Raw genomic sequence first — 20,716 nt, 5'->3', positions numbered from 1 at the left:
AGGGGTGTCAAACCTGCAGCTTGCGGGCCAGATGCATCATGTGCTGGCCCCACCCCCTCTTGGTTTAGCGAAGGGGGGAAAAGTCCCAATAAGTCATGTGACACCACTGTGACACCGCATGTTTGACACTCCTGCTCTAGAGTCATCTCTGCCCTGAGATGATGTCAACAGCAACCCGCCTCTTTAAGTCATGTATCAATTTATTAAATGGGCTGCAGTATTCCAACAATAACTTTAGAATTCAAATTGTGTAACTGATATAAAAAATAATGATGCTGTCCAGTTAAGTACAACTTCTGTTGACCACATAGACAGTTTTCTTGAGGTGTTTTTTGTGGCCCTTCACTCACATATTTGACCAATCCTGCTTAACTTCCTAGCCCAGGAGTGTCAAACTCGCAGGGTCACTTTGTAGTCATGTGACATATCATTATTTTTTCCCCTTTTGCTAAACCGGGGATGGACGTGGCCAGTGTGTAATGCATTGGATGCGGGCCGCGGGTTTGGCACCCCTATGCTAGCCCAAGAAGTTGCCAGCTTAAATCCAAGTTGTCAATTTACTAGAAGACTAAATGGTGAAGTTAGTCCTTTGGACTGCTAGATATTCTGCTATTTCAGCTCTGTCTTCTTGGGGCAGGTTAGTCCATTTCAGTGGTGGGTTTCAAATTTTTTTAGAACCTCTTCTGTAGGTGTGGCCTGCTTTGTGGGAGTGGCTTGCCAGACATGTGACCAGGTGGGAGTGGCTTGCCAGACACGTGACCAAGTGGGAGTGGCTTGGCGCTTAGCAACCAAAATGTTGGCTCAGAAACTCTGGCATTTGAAACACGCAAGTCTTAAAGCTGTCAAGTTACAAGACCCTTGCACCCCTAACCCTTTAGGGAAAAAAACTCCTGGGGTATTCAAACTTGACAGTTTAAGACTTGTGGACTTCAACTCCCAGAATTCCTCCTCTCACTCTTCATCTTGATGATGTGCGGACGGACGGAGGGAGGGAGCTGGAACTGATTCTAAACGGCACTGTAGATTTGTGGAACCTCTTCTATAGAAGAGGTTAGAACTGGCAGGAACCCACCCCTGGTCCATTTCCAAATGAAGTCCTCTTTTATTTTGTAAGAATGCATTTGGGGCTGCAAAGTGAGACACCAGAATTTTGCTGTTAAATTTACTGTAAATATTTTAAAAATAAAATTAGATGCAGCAAGGAGTTTCATAGCATCAAGCTTAGTGGCTCTAAGATGTCTATTTTTCTATCCAAATGCAGCTTACTATGCTTTTTTATTTCTGTTTTTTAAAAAATCATGTTTATTGCACAATACAAGTTGGTAAGTTGGCTCCAACAAGATCACAGTCTCAAACACTGAGAAAAAAATCAGATGTATATGTTTAATCAGGAAGAGAAATGCGATTATTTTATTAACATGTTTAAGTTTAATGACAGAAAAGCATCCAGTTTTATAATATTGACAGTTAATAGCAATGCAGTCAATAGTATAATTATTGCAAATGTCACACACCATGTTAAAATAATAAGCACTATCACTGATTGGGGGGGGGGGGGTTGTTAGCAACATCTAAAGTATATATTTCTACAATTCCATAATATATTTACAATGGTAAAAGTTAAAAATGGCAGCAGAATTGCTTTCTTTTCCACATAGACATTCTATATCTCCAGCAGCTGCACAAACAGACAGAAGCAACATGGGTCCACTCCATGCCAGAAAAATGTTTGTTCATTTTTCTTTGTCATGCAGCTCTCAAAGAGCACCCTTCTCTGTAAAGACAGGGACAAGCAAACAATTCTTGGTAAAAAGCAGTCCGGATAAGATCCAATAAGCCTTTCTGGTCCTAAACCTAGAGCTACCAGATCTGGCACTGCAAATGTCAAATAATCACTAAATGGCACCAAAGCGATAAAACCCCTAACTTTTATTCCTTCCACTGCCCTCCATTCCAACATTCACTCTTTAAAGCTATCTAGCAGTTATCCTGATTTTTGCAGGCCACATCACATATTTACCTAAATCTGCAAACTGCTACTACATACACACACTGGTGTCTTTTCAACCACATACAAAACCAAACTCAGATGGAACTTCCTTCTGCAATCTGGTACTTTCCAGATGATATGAATGAATATAGTTATTATCTCCAGCTTGATGATATGGTTTTTAGTGTATGACATGTTAAAAGCACCAGGCAAAATTGAGATAACTTCAGGGTTTTTTTAATTTCTGTATCTTTAAGAATCTCAGAAAAGGTTATAATTCGTGATATACATAAAATCACAGTAACATGCAATACATATAAATAATACTTTTAAAAGCCTCAACCAAAAGGAATCATAATATAGTGGTACAGATTTTCAGAAGGAATCATAGAGCATGTTCGGGCTATGTTAAGATTTTACTGCAAGAGTAAAAAAAACAGAGCAATATTGTACAATATTAGGGAAGGGCATTTAAAAACTCTAGACAAAGAAAGAGGGAGTGGGAGAGACAGAACATAGGAAGCCCTCTCCCACATTCTTACATCATGCATATCTCCCAGGCACAGTGGTTTTTAAGAAAGCTTTCTTCCTGCTTCGGATACATATTACTGGAACAGATATTTCTCAGACTTCAGAGTCTTTAACCATTGTTTAAGACCTTAAAAGTTATTATGAAAACTCTGAAACCTGACTTGTAGCATATAGCGTATTTCCTTTAGGATGTTTGAAACAGCTGCATTCTGTACCAGTTGCAACAGTTCCAGCCAACTGCAAGGCATTCTGCAGTAATTGTCAGACTTTGTGATATTGAGACTGTTGGAAGAAAAATCCAGGTCCAGTTCTAAACTGGGAATAAAATGGAGGTTGATTGGAAAGAAAGATTCTGTTTATTGGTGAACAGAACCAACACACAGAGAGCATACAGTTCTGGTACAGCTGACAAAATGGAATTGAGAGTGGGTGGGTTTTTATACCTTCTCCCCATGGAGATTTGTACCCTCACCACCCTCCAGACCTTCCGCATAGCCCTTAAAACCTGGCTGTCCCGACAGGCCTGGGGCTAAAAACCTTAACCCTGCCCGAATAGTATGAATGTTGTGCTTTTAATGATGTATTGTCTTATATGTAACTTGGTTTGTCCTCCCCTCCCCCTGAACTGTGAGCCGCCCTGAGTCCCCCCAGGGAAAAGGGCGGCATACAAATAAAGTATCTTATCTTATCTTATCTTCTTTGGGCTTTGTATTTGAGTTTCCTATTCCTGTGCAAGAACATGCCTCAAATTGAACTGGATTTAAGTGAGAATCAACCCATCACGTTTCCAGGTTGGAGGGTAGATGTTCAGTTCCACAAAAGAGATTCAAATTAGTATCCCCCACCCACCTCTGCTCTATTAATTCCAGTGCACTCCAAGGACATTTCCAAGGAGGTCTTTATGCCCATTCAAAAGGAGCTCTGGTTTCTTGTGATCCCATGTTAACTGAGTTTAGTCTGAGCCTATTTCTGTTTTAATCAAAACAGCGATGATGATGATGATGATGATGATGATGATGATGATGATGATGATGCAGCAGCAAATCATAATCTTTTTCAACAGGGAGATTTTGGAGAGACTATAGGTATTTTTCTGCAGGAAGGATCTCTTGCTTTATCTTTCCTTTTTCTTTCTGAGTTTTAGCCCTCTTAGCAAGTCCAGGAAGGGGGATACTATTTTTACATAAAAGAGTGAAGAGGCCCCTTTTGTTTCTCGATCTTTTTTCCCCTTCCCTTTTGGGATAGAGGTGGGAGAATTGATTTTGGTTACCCCAGTGCAATCAAGTTGGTGGCAGCATAGAAGTGCTGTTCCTGTTTTTGCAACATAAGCATTCTGCAATTGTTTTAGAATGTACTAAGGGAATTCTGGGCTATCCTTCCATTTTAAGGTGATCTCTAGTAGAGGATGAATGGTGGCTTGATAGGCAGATTCACACCATTGCAAGCATCAGATTGATTTATATATTTTGTGAACAGGAAAATGCACACAGTACATATTTTAAAACACGAAAGAGCAAACAATAATGTGTTTCATTTCCTTTTTCTGTGGAATGATGACAAGGATTGGGAGAGGGGCATTGCTTCAAGACTTGCAATAGCTTTGATATGGTAAATAGTTATCTAGAACAAATCATGGAAAATAGCAAATGTATTGTGATGATTGATTTGTCTTCTTATTCTGTCTTGCTATGTGTCAGGTCTGGAACCCATCTTTTGCATTGGGCCTTCCAGCCTCCACATTTAAAGCTGTGGGAAAATGGGAGGAGGGATAGTATGGAATATGCGAGATATATAGTCACAATAACTTTCCTTTGTCAGAGAGTCAAGGACATCTTGTCCTGCACCTGGAGGAGTGCGACTGGGAGACATCTTTAGTTGGGACAATGCCTGATTGGGCCATGTGATGGACATGTGGGTGCTGGGCAAGGACTTTGACATTCATTTGGGTGGGAAAAACCTGGAAGCTTTCAGATTCAGGTTTTCCAGATGTGCAAATATGACATCTCTAATAAAATTGAACTTTGAGGAACTTCAAGCCTTGGAGTCTTATTTCGTTGGAGAAGTTAATTGAAACTCTGACATTAACCCGAATCCTATTTAAAAACTCTAACTAGCTCCCAAACCTCGGGGTGCTGTCCGGGGTCCTGAGCCCCAAACACCAATTCATGACACTATGAACCACTATGTGGTTCTATTATTCTCAGATTGATAGGAATGAAGATGATTAGTAGGCTTATTTCAAATTGCTTTGGAGGAAGTAAGCAATGGACAAAACTACGATTCTGTTTCTCTGAAAGAGGTGAGCAGTGAGCACAGAAATGTCTTACAACTCCTATCCCTCAAGTTTTTTTAAATGCATTTTCTCCCCAGGGCATTTCACCCAGCAAAATGACAGTAATTCCTAGTAATCCCTGACTGACTGCACTGTTTTTCATTTTTCTGTTTTGGATCTTTATCAATCATAGGTGAAAATTGAGAACCAGCATGATTTCCAGGACATTGTAAGTGTGGTAGCCATGGCCAAAACGTATGTCACGACAGAAAGTTTTGTGGACTCCAAATACGACATCCGAATCCAGAAAATTGGCAACAATTACAAAGCTTACATGTGAGGGTTTTTTTTTTACAGATATTGTGACTATGTTGAAGAGATTTTGTTTTCAATTTAAAACAAAAGTAGTAACCAAAGAAATGTTAGAATTCTAAACACATGTTACATTCTAAATATTGCATTCTTCTCTTGTTTTAAAGGCTAGCCAAGAAAAGTAATGTATGTTAAATGAAAAGAGAAATAATAACTTTGATATAATGCATTCCCTTCTGGTGAGGCTTTAGGCAGCTGCCAAACATATTGTCTTAACAGGATTCTGAATCACTAGTTAAAGAAATTCACACATGTTGCGGTTGCTTTTCTGTTCAGCAGCACATAAAAAAAGACATGTTGGAAGATCTATTAAAAGGATTAGGCAACCAACAGTGGATTTGGTGCCCTCCAGATGTGAGAGATGCAATTCTAGAGCTGCAGCCCCAATATACATGGACAGCAACAGTTATAGGTTGCGGAAGGCTAGGGAAAATGGCAACTGAAAATATTATACCTGATATTGGACTAGATAAGTGTTAAATATCAGCAGCCTTTACTATGGATGTGGATAACAAGCCCTTTTGCAATGGATAGAAACTAATAATTAAGACTAAGAACTCAACAATAACAGGAAAAGCAAAATTTGCAACCCATGGAATTTAACCACAACTAATCCTTGATATAATTGTATCGTTCTTAGAACATACTCCCAAATGCAATTGTTTGTTCAATTGTTCACAATATAATATTTTCTGAAATATATTGTGTTACAAAGAACATTTGTCAAGCAAAATGTAAGACATTTTGTCATCAATAGCATCTCAGAAATTTTTTGTACATTCATTTGACGAGTACAAGAAAGAGAGGGGGAGAGAAAGAAAGAAAGAAAGAAAGAAAGAAAGAAAGAAAGAAAGAAAGAAAGAAAGAAAGGAGGGAGGGAGAGAGGAAGGAATTCATTTTTATTAATATTTTTAAAAAACTAAATAGACAAAAAAGAAAAAAAATTAAAGCAAACATTGAATTGGTAGGTGGACAAAGAAATAGCAAAATTGTCCAGTTAGTGCTCAGTATATTGTTGATAATGGATAAAAAGCAACACGCATTGAGTTGTTTTTAACAAAAAGGAAAAGGATTATGTTTCTTTTTAAATGTCTGAGTTGAATGCCAATATCTCCACTATTTATTATTTAAAGATAAATCACCCAAGAGAAAAGAGAAAAAAGGGGGGGAGGGATCTGCTAAAAGCATTATTGAGTAAATATTTAGTTTCCAACTTCCCATTTTTATCCTGACTGATATTGAAGATTTATACAATTCAAAATTTTCTGTATTTCTAACTTCAGTTCTTTAATCAATTCTTTCCCCTTAAAATGTAATGTAATGTAATGTAATGTTTACAGTTGCCTTGCTATGTAATATATAATATGCATGGAAACTATTTTTGCTTGAATTTAGTCCAATTGTGAATATATGCTGCTAATTTTACCACTGTTGATTATACTTCCCATTCTGATATTATCAGTAATATTGCCAATGTTGTGTTAAACCTCTCCTTGAAGCTATCAACATGGATCTTAGTAAACTGTGATTTTTGTGTGTGATATAAAATGTATATAGACAACACATGATGATCTAAATTTATTTTTGTGATGCCATCTTTTCTGAGGGCAGATGAGGGACGCAGTGACTCAGTGGCTAAGACACTGAGCTTGTTGATCAGAAAGGTCGGCAGTTCAGTGGTTCAAACCCCTAGTGCCATGTAATGGAGTGAGCTCTCGTTACTTGTCCCAGCTTCTTCCAACCAACAGTTCAAAAGCACGTAAAAAGGCAAATAGAAAAATAGGGACCACCTTTGGTGGGAAGGTAACAGCATTCCGTGTGCCTTTGGCATTTAGTCATGCCGGCTACATGACCATGGAGTCATCTTCGGACAGCGCTGGCTCTTTGGCTTTGAAACGGAGATAAGCACCGCCCCCTAGAGTCGGGAATGACTAGCACATATGTGTGAGGGGAACTTTTACTTTTACTTGAGGGCAGAAGAGATGCTACCTTACAAAAGTTAAGACTGCACAAGGAGGAGACATCAGCCAAAATTGTAAAGTAGATTCAGCTCTTGATCTGAAATGATTTTTAAAAGTCCAGAAAGATTAGCACTTCCTTAGCTTGTCAATATCGTTTCCTTAACAGAATAATAATGTATTTGAAGGAACCTCTCCATATATCTTGCTTAGCCTTTGCTGTAAACATTAAACCACATTGTGTTGGTCTTACCCAAGCATCATCCAAAATGTAATTAAATGTATCTTATAGCTAGTTCTCTTCCAGTATGTGGAAAAATATTTGTATCACTGTAACAAGTGATGCGCTCAAAGCTGGTACCATGGCTGATACTGAAATTAAAATTCTGAATATTAGTTTCAAAATGTTCTACTTTTCAGAAGACAGCTATGTTCTCGTACCTTTCTGATGATGCCCATCAAGAGCCTGTGAAAGCTGACATTTGATCATAGTATCTGATCATGCAGCGGGCCAATTTTGTAGATGCTACATTCTAAATGTAATTTCAGTAGACCAAGTCTGCCAGTGGCACTACCAGCAAGCACAGGCATTAATAACCAGTTACAAAAAAAAAGGATTTGAGTCCTTTAATACCACTTGAGGAATCAGTGGGAGAAAGTCAGTGGGTGGTTTTTAGTGCCATTCAATCTCTGTCAGAAGAGATAGCTGTATTTCTATCACAATAGGAAGCAGACCTCAATGAAAGTCACTGGTTTAGCTTTTTATCCTATCATCTCCCTTTTTTTAAGGCCAATTCTAAAGCTCACTGATTTCTGTGGGAAGCTTTTGCTTGGCTTTTTTGGCATAGAGCTTCATGAGCAGTTTAAATTCTATGCTACAGTGGGCAAGGTTAATTATTCCACAGCCTTTTCACAGGCATTTCTACTGTACAATGCCTGGCATACCCTGCAAAAGAGTTCATAAGGCTGATATAAGAACACCCAACAAGGATTTGGATAAAGATGTAACTATGTGGGAGGCTGCCAGCATTTAGAGGGCCATTTCCAGCTTATGGATGGTGTTACGCATTGACTGAATCATCAGCAACAGTTAAAAGCTTCGAAGACAGCAGGGCTCTGAAAGGATTTTGTGCCAACTCAGTCTGTCCTGCTTCCCTCATTTTTTCCCTCTTTTGTTCAGTTTGGAGAGGAATTACAATGTTTGGGAGCATTGATTGTTCTCATATGGCTTGTTTGTTTTTCCCAGGAGGACATCGATCTCTGGAAACTGGAAAGCAAACACAGGTTCTGCCATGTTGGAACAGATCGCCATGACTGAGAGGTATTAAATAGAAAAGAGCTACTATTACTAACATACAATCTTTGGGGTACATCTTAAAACTGCATTAAGTATTATCTCAAACAGCCAGCAGTAGTGCAAAAACCCAATTTGCATTCTTGAACATTAAAGCATGGCATCTGCTGCTTTCTGCTTCTCCTCCTTCTCATTTAACTGCTCAACTCTAGTGTTCCTTTCTCTGGAGCGAGAAAGCACAGTGGGGTGATATCTCCTATTCAGCTTGGATTGTCATGCCAAGAAGGCAGAGGGAGAGGCAGGCTGAAAGGAGAATATGCCTGAGCTTTTCCATTTCCAGTCAAGGCAGGTTTCCTATACCAACATTTTGTGCACAGAACTATTCAGCTTACAGTCAGGTTGTTATATGTGTTTACTACATTGCCGTTGTATATTTTATTACACATTATGGCAAAGTAATAAAGCACCAAGGTCCTAGGCTAAACTTGACTGTATTAAAATAGGTTTAAAAGACCTCTGTGTGTGTACTTGCAGTATATATAACACTGAATTCAATAGGCCAACATAAGGCAATGTCTTCTGCATGCATTCAAATACAAGTCTGTAAAAGATGATATATAATCATAATTAACTTGAAGAATGTAATAGTTTTTGAATTGTGTTGTATTAATATTATACTTACAAGTACTCCTTTATGAAATATGTGAGACACATGAATCTCACTGGGCTCAGCTAAATCTTGGTAACCCACATATTATAATAGGAATGCAAAACAGAGGCACAAGTAATTGATCAGTCTTCTATTGAGCCCTTATGATGCCATGTTAGCACTGTAGCTGAATTTTAAGCAAATCCTATGTAGAATCAGTATGCGGACAATACGCAGCTGTATCTGTCCGCCCCGTGCCAACTCAGTGAAGCGGTTGACGTGATGTGCCAGTGCCTCGAGGCTGTTAGGGACTGGATGGGGGTTAACAAGCTTGTACTCAACCCAGATAAGACCGAGTGGCTGGTGTGTTTCCCTCCTACTAATTGGCCAAGTGTTCCATCTCTCAGGATGGGGGGTCAAACAGTACGCCCCTCAGACAGGGTTCACAATTTGGGAGTCCTCCTGGACCCACAGCTGACTTTTGAACACCACTTGTCAGCTGTGACCAGGGGGGCATTTGCCCAGGTTCGCCTGGTGCACCAGTTGCGTCCCTACCTGAACCGGGAGGCCCTCACAACAGTCACTCGTGCCCTTGTGACCTCTAGACTGGACTACTGCAACGTGCTCTACATGGGGCAGCCCTTGAAGAACATTCGGAGACTTCAGCTTGTCCAGAATGCAGCCGCGCGAGCGATCGTGGGTGTTCCTCGGTTCACCCATGTAACACCTATCCTCCACTAGCTGCACTGGCTGCCTATTGGTCTCCGGATAGGCTTCAAGGCGCTAGTCGTCACTTATAAAGCCCTTCATGGTATTGGACCTGGGTACTTGAGAGACCGCCTGCTGCCAATTACCTCCACTAGACCGATTAGATCCCACAGATTAGGCCTCCTCCGAATTCCATCCGCCGGCCAGTGTCGACTGGCGACTACCCGGAGGAGAGCCTTCTCTGTGGCTGCTCCGACCCTTTGGAACGAACTCCCTGTGGAGATTCGAACCCTCACCACCCTCCAGGCCTTCCGCAAAGCCCTTAAAACCTGGCTGTTCCGACAGGCCTGGGGCTAAAGAGCTGTTGCCCCCGTCTCGAATGGTATGACTGTTGTGTGTTTTAAATTATGCATTGTTATGTTTCATTTTAATTTTTTGTCTGTATTCCCCTTCCCTGGTTTGAGTTGTGAGCCACCCTGAGTCCCCTTTGGGGGAAAAGGGCAGCATATAAATATAATAAACAACAACAACAACAAAAAAAAGAATCCTGGCATGAATCAATTTGAATGTTTCACTTCCTACAGATTCTAGGCAGGACTGATGCTAGCCGGAATTCATTCAATAAAGGAGAATATTGATAGCTCAGGGTTGAAATGAGGGGTCCTTGGTGCTCTCTGAACTTGCTTGTTTTCTTGTAATCATTGCATTACGATAACCAGGTAACATCATCAGTGCTAATAAGGAGTGCTGTTTGCTGTCAGGTTATAGTCTGGTGTCTTGCCTGTCAATGTGGGTAGGGGTGGTCTTAGAGATTCTTTGGTTGGGCTGTTTACTGATTGGCAGTTTCTTCATTGGGGTATTGCTTACTTGATTTGTCTGAAGTTAACCTTGGAGTTAATCTATGCTGATCTGGGTGCTGATTACTGGTGGAGAGGTGCTGGAGTCTTTCTCTTTTGGGCTGAACGAATTCAGTTAGCATTTTCTGGTTCCCCATTTCCTCTAATTTTTGTGGTGGAATAGATTATCGAACAATTTGAACATCTCTTTAGTTATTTTTTTAAAAAAGCATTTGAACAGACTCCTATTCAGCACTTCTTGGATGGCCACATGACTATGCGAGTTACTGAAGTATTCAGGATGGGCTTATAATGCCCAACTATTATTGCATTCGAATCTTGTTTGAGACTGTTGAATTATTTCCTATCTACACTTACCCTAGAAAGTTGTATGCTGTCTTTCCAACATCTTCTTGTTCATTCTTTCATGAGGAGCCACTTTGTTCCCTTCCTCCAGCCCTAGATTTCCATGAAGTTCCTTGTGAATTAGCATGGGCAACCTGCTTGATTCATGGGGTTAATCCGCAATGTCAACAGCACATTCCTAGTACCCTTCTCCTCACACAAACCCAGTGTGGGAAAGAATTAGCTCACCAATGATAATTTATTCTAATTTTAGAGTCTCTCTTCAAGAAACGTATTCAGATTTTCACCTTTGTCCCCATTGTTTCTGCCTTTCCTTAATGCTTTGTCACCTCACTCTAGAAGTGCAGTGGTGACTACAATGGCAATACTGTTAGGATGATGTCAGTCAGAAATCAGTATGAGCCATTTCTCCATTAGACACAGATTTCCACCATATGAGGGCATTCCCAAGGTATTTCAGAACAGAAACATGGTCTGCAGAATCTCAAGTCCTTTTGGACTTCTGAAAAGCCTTCAGAGGCAATATAACTATTTTTTCTCCTACTGTAATGGGTGAAAGAAAAGAAAATTTAAGGAAAATAAAAATACAAGAAATATTTCTCCTATCTATTGTTTGGTCAGCATGAGTGAATATGCAGCTTTGGATAAAGTGGTTCATTTGCCATCAGATTTCATTGCATTTATAGGATCAAGTAACTCTTTGCTCCCTTTTAATGATTCACAAGATAAGCTATCTAAGTTGTCTATTTCATTAGGCTTAATAGGTAGGGCTGGCCCTAATAAGACTTTTTTTTAAACTTTAATTGACTATAAACTACAGACAGAGTATTTAGCAAGTACTGCTACTTATGCAGAAATATTAAAAACTCCAACTCTACCTTTTATTCCTACCAGCTGAGGAGGTCTGAGTCCTATCAGTCCAAGAATTCAGCTGGCAGGGTTCAGGAGAAGAGTGTTATCTGCCATTGCACCTGCCCTTCAGATCATCTTGCTCTTCACTTGGGAGCCATAAGAGCCAAAAGACCTGACTTTGCCAGTAAGCTTGGGGCTCCAATGTAGAAGCATCACAGCAGAGGTGGTTGATCAGTTAATAACAGACCCACTTCCCCTCCATTCCATCTTTTATTTGGGTTGCAATATTTGGCTCTTCATTGTATTTTATTTATGTCTTTTTAGCTTTGTTTGGTTTTTATCTTTTAAGATTGTAAGCTGTCCAGAGTTACCCTGAAATAATAAATTTTACAAATAAATAAATAATAAAAATACGCAAGACTACAAAATTGTATCCTGGTTTACATCTCTTCAGCTTCGATTCAGGAAAGCAGCAGACTATGCAAACCCCTTTTAAACCCTTATAAAAGATAAAAATAAGGAAATACACCTAAACAAAGGATGAAATACAGAATACCTTTTTTGTTTTATAGGCCTTCCATGTATTAGATATTTTGATATGGCTACAGAAAACTCATATGCAGCTTTCAAAAGCAATGCATTGCCCTGTGTCACTTCTGTAAGTGACTGACAACTTAGATATAAAAGCTAAAAGCAACATAACAAACTGCAATAAAATGTAAAATAAAGAAACCAAAGGAATAAAAACAGTTGGCAGTAGCATAGTAATTAAACTGCACTGAAATCAAGTGAAATGGGGATCATCTTTGACCCTGCTTTGACAGACATGCCCATGTGCTTTTCTTGGAAACGATACAGAAGTAGTTTTCCAATGTATTCTGAATCTTTTTTTATTATTAATTTCCAGTCTTGCTTACAATTCAGGAATTGTGCCTCTCACCCAATTCTAATTAAGTCTAATTAGAATTAGAATGAATTAGCATTAATTAAGCTAAGGTTGCCTAGGTGCTATCACCCAGCAGAGCAAAAACATTTTACCTACGATTACAATCAACAAAGAACATTTCAGGGGCTAGGAAGACAGAGCTCCACAACCAATGACATCCAAGTGCTACCGCTGCTGATCATTGCCATCTAGTTGTCCAATGTGGGCAACAAGGAATTAAAGCCATTTGCCTCTCTGATCCTTTTCCCTTTGGGCAGTGATTGACGTAAGGATGTCAACATAAGCAACAAATGGGTGGAAATGAGGGGTTATTCTCACTGACGGCATGTCAAAACATGCAGCCACTTTAAATTTTATGTCCATTAAAGAACATAATAGCCAGGAAGATTCCTATGGCGATGGATCATCTTCCAATATCTCTAGCCCTAATCCTTGCCACAATTGTCTACAAAACAAAGGAAAGTCCCTTTTGTCATATGGTCTGGAAGATACATGAGGAATTACATTCCATGTTCTTTATCCAGGCTGGGTTTCTAATCCTCTCCACAAATGTTTGGAATTTTTGAAATTTGCTCATTGTTCAAGAGAATAGAAACATGCGGTTAAAAATTCCTGTTGCTTGTTTCATTTAGAGAACTGTGGCGAGACCATGTGCTTCCAGAGAATTTTCTTCTTTCTTATCATCTAAAGCAGAAGGGGTACTTACTGGGAACTGTTTTTCTGCCTACCATGACCCTTTTGAGATTCTGTTTTAAAAGGATTATGAAGGGAAAGAGTTGCATGGGCTAGTCATACTGTTGTTTTTCCCCAAAAAAAATCAGGAAGACTAAGCTTTCCAGCACTAGGAACTTTTTTCTTTATTAGAGAAAACAGCCCATTAAATGTTTGGTATTGCTTGATATAGTGATAAGAATTAACATACCTATTAAGGCACAAAATAGGACAGTACTGAACTAAGGACAGAAGTCATTCTTTGTCCAGCTTTCTCAAAAGATTTAGCACTTAGATTTGTATATCACTTCACAGTGCTTTATGGCCCTCTGTAAGCAGTTTACAGAGTCAGCATTTTGCACCCAACAATCTGGGTCTTCATTTTACCAACTTTGGAAGGATGAAAGGCTGTATCAACCTTGAGCTGGTGAGAATTGAACTGCCAAATTGCTGGCAGCCGACAGTCAGCAGAAGTAGTCTGCACTACTGCATTCTAACCACAGTGCCACAAAGCTCTCAATTCTTCTAATTCTCTTTCTTTTCCCACCAAGTTCCTGAGGACGTGGTTATTCTATTTGATTCTGTGTTATAAAGTTGGTGTTAATTCTTAATCACCACATATATAGATTATCTCCAGTGGCCTCTTCTCAACCCGGTTCTTCAAGTCTTCCAATAGTTCACCTATCACCACAGCAATTGGGTTTTTCTCTTTCCTTCCATTTTTCAGCTTTATAACCTTCTCAACAGAGCTAGCTCTTTGCACAATGCATCTAAAAATGGTATTTGTGAACATTTTATGATAATTTTTTGCTAAGGTCCATATTTTTTTTCTTGGCTATTCATGATATTCTCTGGTTTTTATGTTGAATTTTCTCTAACATCAAAATTAAAACATGTCAATACACTTTCCATCTTGCATTTTCAAAGTCCAATGTTTACTTCCATTAAGTGTCACAGAAAAAAGCCATTACATGGCAGGACTAGCCAACACTCCAGAAGACAGACTTAAGATACAGAAGGATCTTGACAAATTTGAACATTGGGCACTATCTAACAAAATGAAATTCAATGGTGAAAAGAGTAAGGTTCTACATTTAGGCAAGAAAAATGAAATGCACGAGTACGGTATAGGTGGTACCTTGCTCAATAGTAGTAACTGTGAAAGGGATCTTGGAGTCCTAGTGGACAACCATTTAAATATGAGCCAGCAGTGTGCAGCAGCTGCCAAAAAAGCCAACACAATTCTAAGCTACATAAAGAGAGGGATAGAATCAAGATGACATGAAGTGTTAACACCACTTTATAATGCCTTGGTAAGACCACACTTGGAATACTGCATTCAATTTTGGTCGCCATGATGTAGAAAAGATGTGGAGACTCCAGAAAGAGTGCAGAGAAGAGCAACAAAGGGGGCTGGAGAGTAAAACATATGAAGAATGGTTGCAGGAACTGAGTATGTCTAGTTTAATGAAAAGAAGGGCTAGGGGAGACATGATAGCAGTGTTCCAATATTTCAGGGGTTGCCACAAAGAAGAGGGAGTCAAACTATTCTTCAAGGCACCTGATGTTAGAACAAGAAGCAATGGGTGGAAACTAATCAAGGAGAGAAGCAACTTAGAACTGAGGAGAAATTTCCTGACAGTTAGAACAATTAATCAGTGGAACAGCTTGCCTCCAGAAGTTGTGAATGCCCCAACACTGGAAGTCTTTAAGATGTTGGATAGCCATTTGTCTGAAACAGTATAGGGTTTCCTGCCTAGGCAGGGGGTTGGACTAGAAGACCTCCCAGGTCCCTTCCAACTCTGCTATTGTATTGTATTGTATTGTATTGTATTGTATTGTATTGTATTGTATTGTATTGTATTGTATTGTATTGTATTGTATTGTATTGTAAAGATGTTGATCTTTGCAGATAAAGATTGATAGGGCATTTAATATCTTTTGTAACACTTTCCACATTATTCTACCAATTGATAATCTGGAGTGTATTTATTACATTCTTGTTCTTGTAGTGTTGACAGTTGAATGTAAAATGCAGAAGCTATACAATAAATTAATATTTTCATCACAAATATGGATTTAATCAGAAATATTTTAATTTAAGAAAATATCTATATTATTAGCATAAAACCATTGTAAAACAAAGCTATCCCTTTTGTGGAAAGTTAAGAATTTAGCCATCCCTAAATAAGAAGCTTGTTTTATTTATTTATTTTAATCACAGTTTAAACAAATAATAATCCTATCTGGTTTTGGCAGATACCGGCTCTGGGCAGATTCTGTTGCTGAGATGTTTGGTGGCCTTGACATCTGTGCAGTCAAAGCTGTTCATAGCAAGGATGGCAAAGATTATATCATTGAGGTGAGGAGGGCTGAATGAATAGAATGTAAGTATCATTTAAACGAAGAGATTCATCATGGCAACCCATCACTTGCCTCTAGCTCCTCTCCTGTCCACCCAGCAGTTCTAAAGCATTATTGCAAGTAGATAAATGGATACCACTCCAGTGGGAAAGGCTAGTTGCATGAAGAGAATGGGGGTTGATGCTGGACCTGGTCGGATGCAAGGTGAGATTGGTGGAAGATGTCACAAACCTAAATGCTACTAGCCAGCTGGTACAAGCTAGTTTACCTCTCATGGATAAGCGTGCAAGCAGAAAACTGAACAAACTAGGAATTAGGCTAAGGTGACCAGATTTTCAGATTGGTAAAGAGGGACACCATTGACGGGGGGGAGGAGGAAGCTAGGCCACGGCAGTTAGTGCCAGCCCGCGGCCTCGCTAGGGAAGTCTGTTCACCTTAATTATACATATCCCCTCTCTCTCTATCCATCCATCCGTCTGTCTGTCTGTCTATCTGCCTGCCTATCTGTCTATCTAGTTATGGTATCCCACTCTCTCTCTCCCTCTCTCTCTCTGTCCGTCTATCCGTCTATCTGCCTGCCTATCTGTCTATCTAGTTATGGTATCTCTCTCTCTCTCCCTCTCTCCCTCTCCCTACCTCATCTCATTATCATCTATCTCAGTGTTTCTCCACCCTGAAGACTTGAAAGTATGTGGACTTCAACTCCCAAAATTCTGGGAGTTGAAGTCCACACACTTTCAAGTCTCCAAGGTGGAGAAACACTGATCTATCTAATTAATATAATTATTTCTCCCTCTCTTTTTCACTCTCTCTCTCTCCCATGCACACACGCAAATGCATAGGACAGCCCACCTCACACACAGGTAACGCCGGGCGGCTTACAACATTATGATGCACACCCAAAGCGAATAGAGTCAGGTGCCTGTGATCCCAACCCTCCTTTCCTGAGGGGGGAGGGCCGTGGAACACTGCAAAACTCTTTTTGGTGGCATCACTCTATGGGGCTTTCACTTTCGCTTGTCCCCCCACCCAATCTTTCCAAAGCCAAGCTTCATCCGATTCTAACCAATCCCAGCGCCTCTCGCATCTCTCCTTTGCAAGCGTCACCCTGTGCAGAGGGCTGGGATGGGAGCTGGAGTCCGATGCCGCTGGCAATCTGGGGCTGCTGTAAGCAGGCGCGGGGCTTCGGGGGAGGGGGGATGCCCAAAGCCCCCTCCCCTAATGCTTCCGGCTCTTCTAAAGAAGAGGGGGGGCTTGTGCAGAAAGGAATCTCCTCTCCTCCCTGCACGCACCCCACTGATGCCTGCATCAGAGCTCGGGTGGGATTCAGGCGGAAAGGACTTTTCTTTTGCCGGGATCAGAGCTCGGGCGAGTGACAACAAGTATTTTAATCAGTGGGCTGCACGCAGGGACAAATATCTCCTCTCCTCCCTGCACGCATCCCACTGATTAAAGTGCTTCCTCTGGCCTGCCCGATCTCTGCTGCGGGCGAAAGGGAGCTGGGAGGACAGGAGGGATTCCTCCCTGCATGCATCCCACTGAAAGCGCTTTAATCAGTGGGGTGCGTGCTGGGAGGAATCTCTCTTCTCCTCCCTGCACGCAACCCACTGAAAGCGTGTGGATGGGTGGGGGAGCGAGCGACAGCTGATGGGCTGGGGAGCGGGACTTTTTGAAAACTGGGCGGGGCACAGGACAAATTGTACAAAAGCGTGCCTGCCACGCTGAAAGTGGGACGTCTGGTCACCTTAAATTAGGCTGTCAGGATACTCTGTAACAGGTGTGTCAAGCTCACATCATCACATTGTCATCACGTGATGTATCGCAACTTTTCTTCCTTCACTAAAGTGTGGGTGGGCATGGCCAGCACGTGACACATACAGCCCACAGGCCGCAGGTTTGACACCCCTGCTCTGTAACATAGCATTGTAGAGCTCCCTGACAAATGTATGCCATACGAAATTAATAAAAAACATGGCAACCCATCCTGACACGCATGCAGTTATTTCAGCACTTTGCCTACATATCTTTTTCACCTATTCCATCTTAGAACGGAATCTATTAAATCATTTAACTAGATTTAATAAAAGACAGAGCACTTGGCTTCAAAATAGTGGGGGTATTAACTATTCTCAGGTTTATACATCCATGTCAAAATAATTAGGAAGCACTTTTCCATTTCAGTCTGCCAGGCCCTTTCAAGCACCTTTTGTACCTTTCAATTACAAGGAGTAGGATTTTTCCTCCTCGGATGCACTTTGAAACAAGGTGAATGCTATGAATGGAAATAATAAAGGGCAGGGAAACAAAACCCATATTAACTTGAAAAAAAATAAACCTGGCAGTTCAATAACAATGTTCAGGACGCTAATTCCACTCAACTTCCTTTTCCACTTGCTTCATTGGTGTAGATGGTAAGTACATGATCTAAAGGAGAGAAAGAAAGAGGCAGAACAAAGTTAAATGCCCTGTAATAGAGAGGACTCCTGTCTCTTTTCATCACCCAGCTTTTATAGATTGCACCACAATGGGATGTGTAGACTGAACTTTGTGCTGTTTTCATTAGACTTGGGAAGCTAGCCAATTCAGAGGAAGGAAAGAGTAGATTATGCACATCAAAGCAGCGATATAAGAAAAGAAAAAGTTTAAAGCAGAGAGAAATGGAACAATGGAAATCAAAGGCTGGTGGAGTCAAAAGATAAGAAAACCAATGACCTTGTTGGCGGCCATCAGACCAGAAAAGGGGATCTATCCTGCTCCTCTGTCTTTTAACAATTAAACAAAAACTTAGCAGGTGCATGGTGTTTTCCAGATGTTTTGCTACAATTCCTGCAATCCTTCACCCTTGGTCAGGATAATTGAAGGTGATAGTTGAACTCCAAACACCTGGAAGGCACCAGCTTGCCCTATTGGGTTAGCTTTCTTCAGATGCTGGTATTCATATTTCTTCAGGAGGTTCTAATATGTATTGTTGCAGTTCTTCTCTGTTTGGCCTAACCCCAAAATGAAGCCTTGAATCAAAGCCGCAGCTTCTTTGAGATTCCAGCTAAAACAAAATAAGAAAATTCCCTGAGGAGCTTGTGGGTGGCGTGAATAATAAATCCTTCTGTCCCTCTTTATCAGGGACACACTAGATCTAAAAAAAAAAAAAAACTTGAAGTTTTCTGAAGTAGAGCTCACCATGCTGAGAGAAACTTACTTGTCAGAGTAGAGAGGGTCAGACCATGGAGAGGGATGGATATTTGAAAATCATCAAAGCTGAAATGCAAGACCTCCTCAAGGGGTGGGGAGAGAAGATAATCAGGGCAACTGCAGAGAAAAATGAGCAAGTGTCCTTGGTTACCATATGAGGATACTGGAATGGAGACTCAGTGTCTGCCCTGCTGTAAACTCCACCAACGCAGGGAGGTGAATAGAACCGGCCTACTGCAACATTCAGGGCCACTGACATATCCAAATAGCTGCATGTGGGAGAGCATTCCCACCCACTGAGCCTTGGGAAGCTGATGAGAACCACATGAGCCCTCTAAGACCAGCACATTCTTCTGATGCATAAATGTCCTGCAGGAATCAGTGACAGGTCAAAGGTTATGTGACACAAGTGTGCTGCCAGGAAAGGGGGGGGGAAGATCTCTGCTTTTTCTATTTCTTCTCTTCCTGTAAATCAAGCAAGAACAACTGTCGTGTGGGTCATTTTTACTGGTTAACACAAAATTGTACTTGCCAGAACCTTCATATGGAGGTGGAATATATACTGTATAGGTGGCTTCAGGCCAAAATCAAATGACCTTTCTTCTGATTATCCCAAGTTATAATTTAGAAATCCTAGGCGTACTATTGATGCAAAGCATTTAAAAGCACAAACTAGGAAACTGGAAAGCAGCACAGGATATTAGCAGATTAGGCTTTTATTGTACAGCTGCTCTGTTTTGTTCTAGAATTTTACAAGAAATCTAAACAATATTCTGCATTTCTAATTCTCCCATCTTTTTCCATGGCTGTTTCAGCTATTTTCTTACCAAAACAGGTATTGATTTAGAAGAAAAAAGTAGTATAGGTTTTTTTTTCTTCAAAAAATTGCTAGACATAGGAATCCTGTCTGAAAAACATTTCATTTCTGGTCTTACTTTCATGTACAATACAGGTTGTCTATTTACCGTCATCATTGCAGTCACTGAAGATAACTCCCTCCCAAACCATAAACTGTGATTATTCCATCCCCCATCTCTAAGGAGAGAACATACATTAAAAAATGAAGGGAAAGAAAAGTGAGCACGGCTTATTTTTAAAAGTTGATCAATATTTCTGTTAATAGTGATTTCATTTGTGATATACTAAAATCTTTCCAGTAAAAATAGAAAACAAAGAGAAGTTAAATCACTCGTTTTCCTAGTTGAATAATCCCAACTTTTAATATAAAGCACAGTTTTATTTCTCCATCTAGACCACATAAGGATGCAGATTTTCTCCCTTGCATAATTTTCTATCTAGTCTGTCCCTGCTCCTGAATTCCGTACATATAGATATGTCTCAGGATCCTACCTTGGGGCTTTATAGCACTTAGTAATAGCACTTAGACTTATATTCCGCTTCATAATGCTTTACAGCCCTCTCTAGATGATTTATAGAGTCAGCATATTGTCCCCAATAATCTGAGTCCTCATTTAACCGATCTTGGAAGGATGCAAGGCTGAGTCAATTCTAACTACTGTGCCACTCAAGGACTGTTTTAGTAATTGCGATTGGGATAGCTGAGAAATAATTGCTTTTAACCCCATCCATTTATCATAAATGAAAGGAGAATTGCAGCAAAGACTATAGACTTAATTATCCAATGCTTGCAGTATCTGAATTCCCTATGAATATATAT

The 20,716-nt window shown here is 40.3% G+C and overlaps 1 protein-coding gene across 2 annotated transcripts in view; it reads left to right on the top strand.

Annotated features, from left to right (window-relative positions):
• The window catches only part of SYN3 (synapsin III), a 178,712-nt gene that overhangs the window by 144,307 nt on the left and 13,689 nt on the right, over positions 1-20,716 (top strand). For both annotated transcript variants that reach the window (XM_032221727.1, XM_032221728.1), the window contains exons 7-9: positions 4,987-5,129; positions 8,370-8,444; positions 15,745-15,847. In XM_032221727.1, coding sequence (XP_032077618.1) covers positions 4,987-5,129; positions 8,370-8,444; positions 15,745-15,847 — 321 coding nt within the window. The remainder of the gene's footprint in view (positions 1-4,986; positions 5,130-8,369; positions 8,445-15,744; positions 15,848-20,716) is intronic.

Source organism: Thamnophis elegans, chromosome 7, assembly GCF_009769535.1.
Source record: "Thamnophis elegans isolate rThaEle1 chromosome 7, rThaEle1.pri, whole genome shotgun sequence".
Taxonomy (NCBI): domain Eukaryota; kingdom Metazoa; phylum Chordata; class Lepidosauria; order Squamata; family Colubridae; genus Thamnophis; species Thamnophis elegans.
Note: the sequence above shows the minus strand (reverse complement) of the source record. Positions and strands in the feature narration are given on the sequence as shown.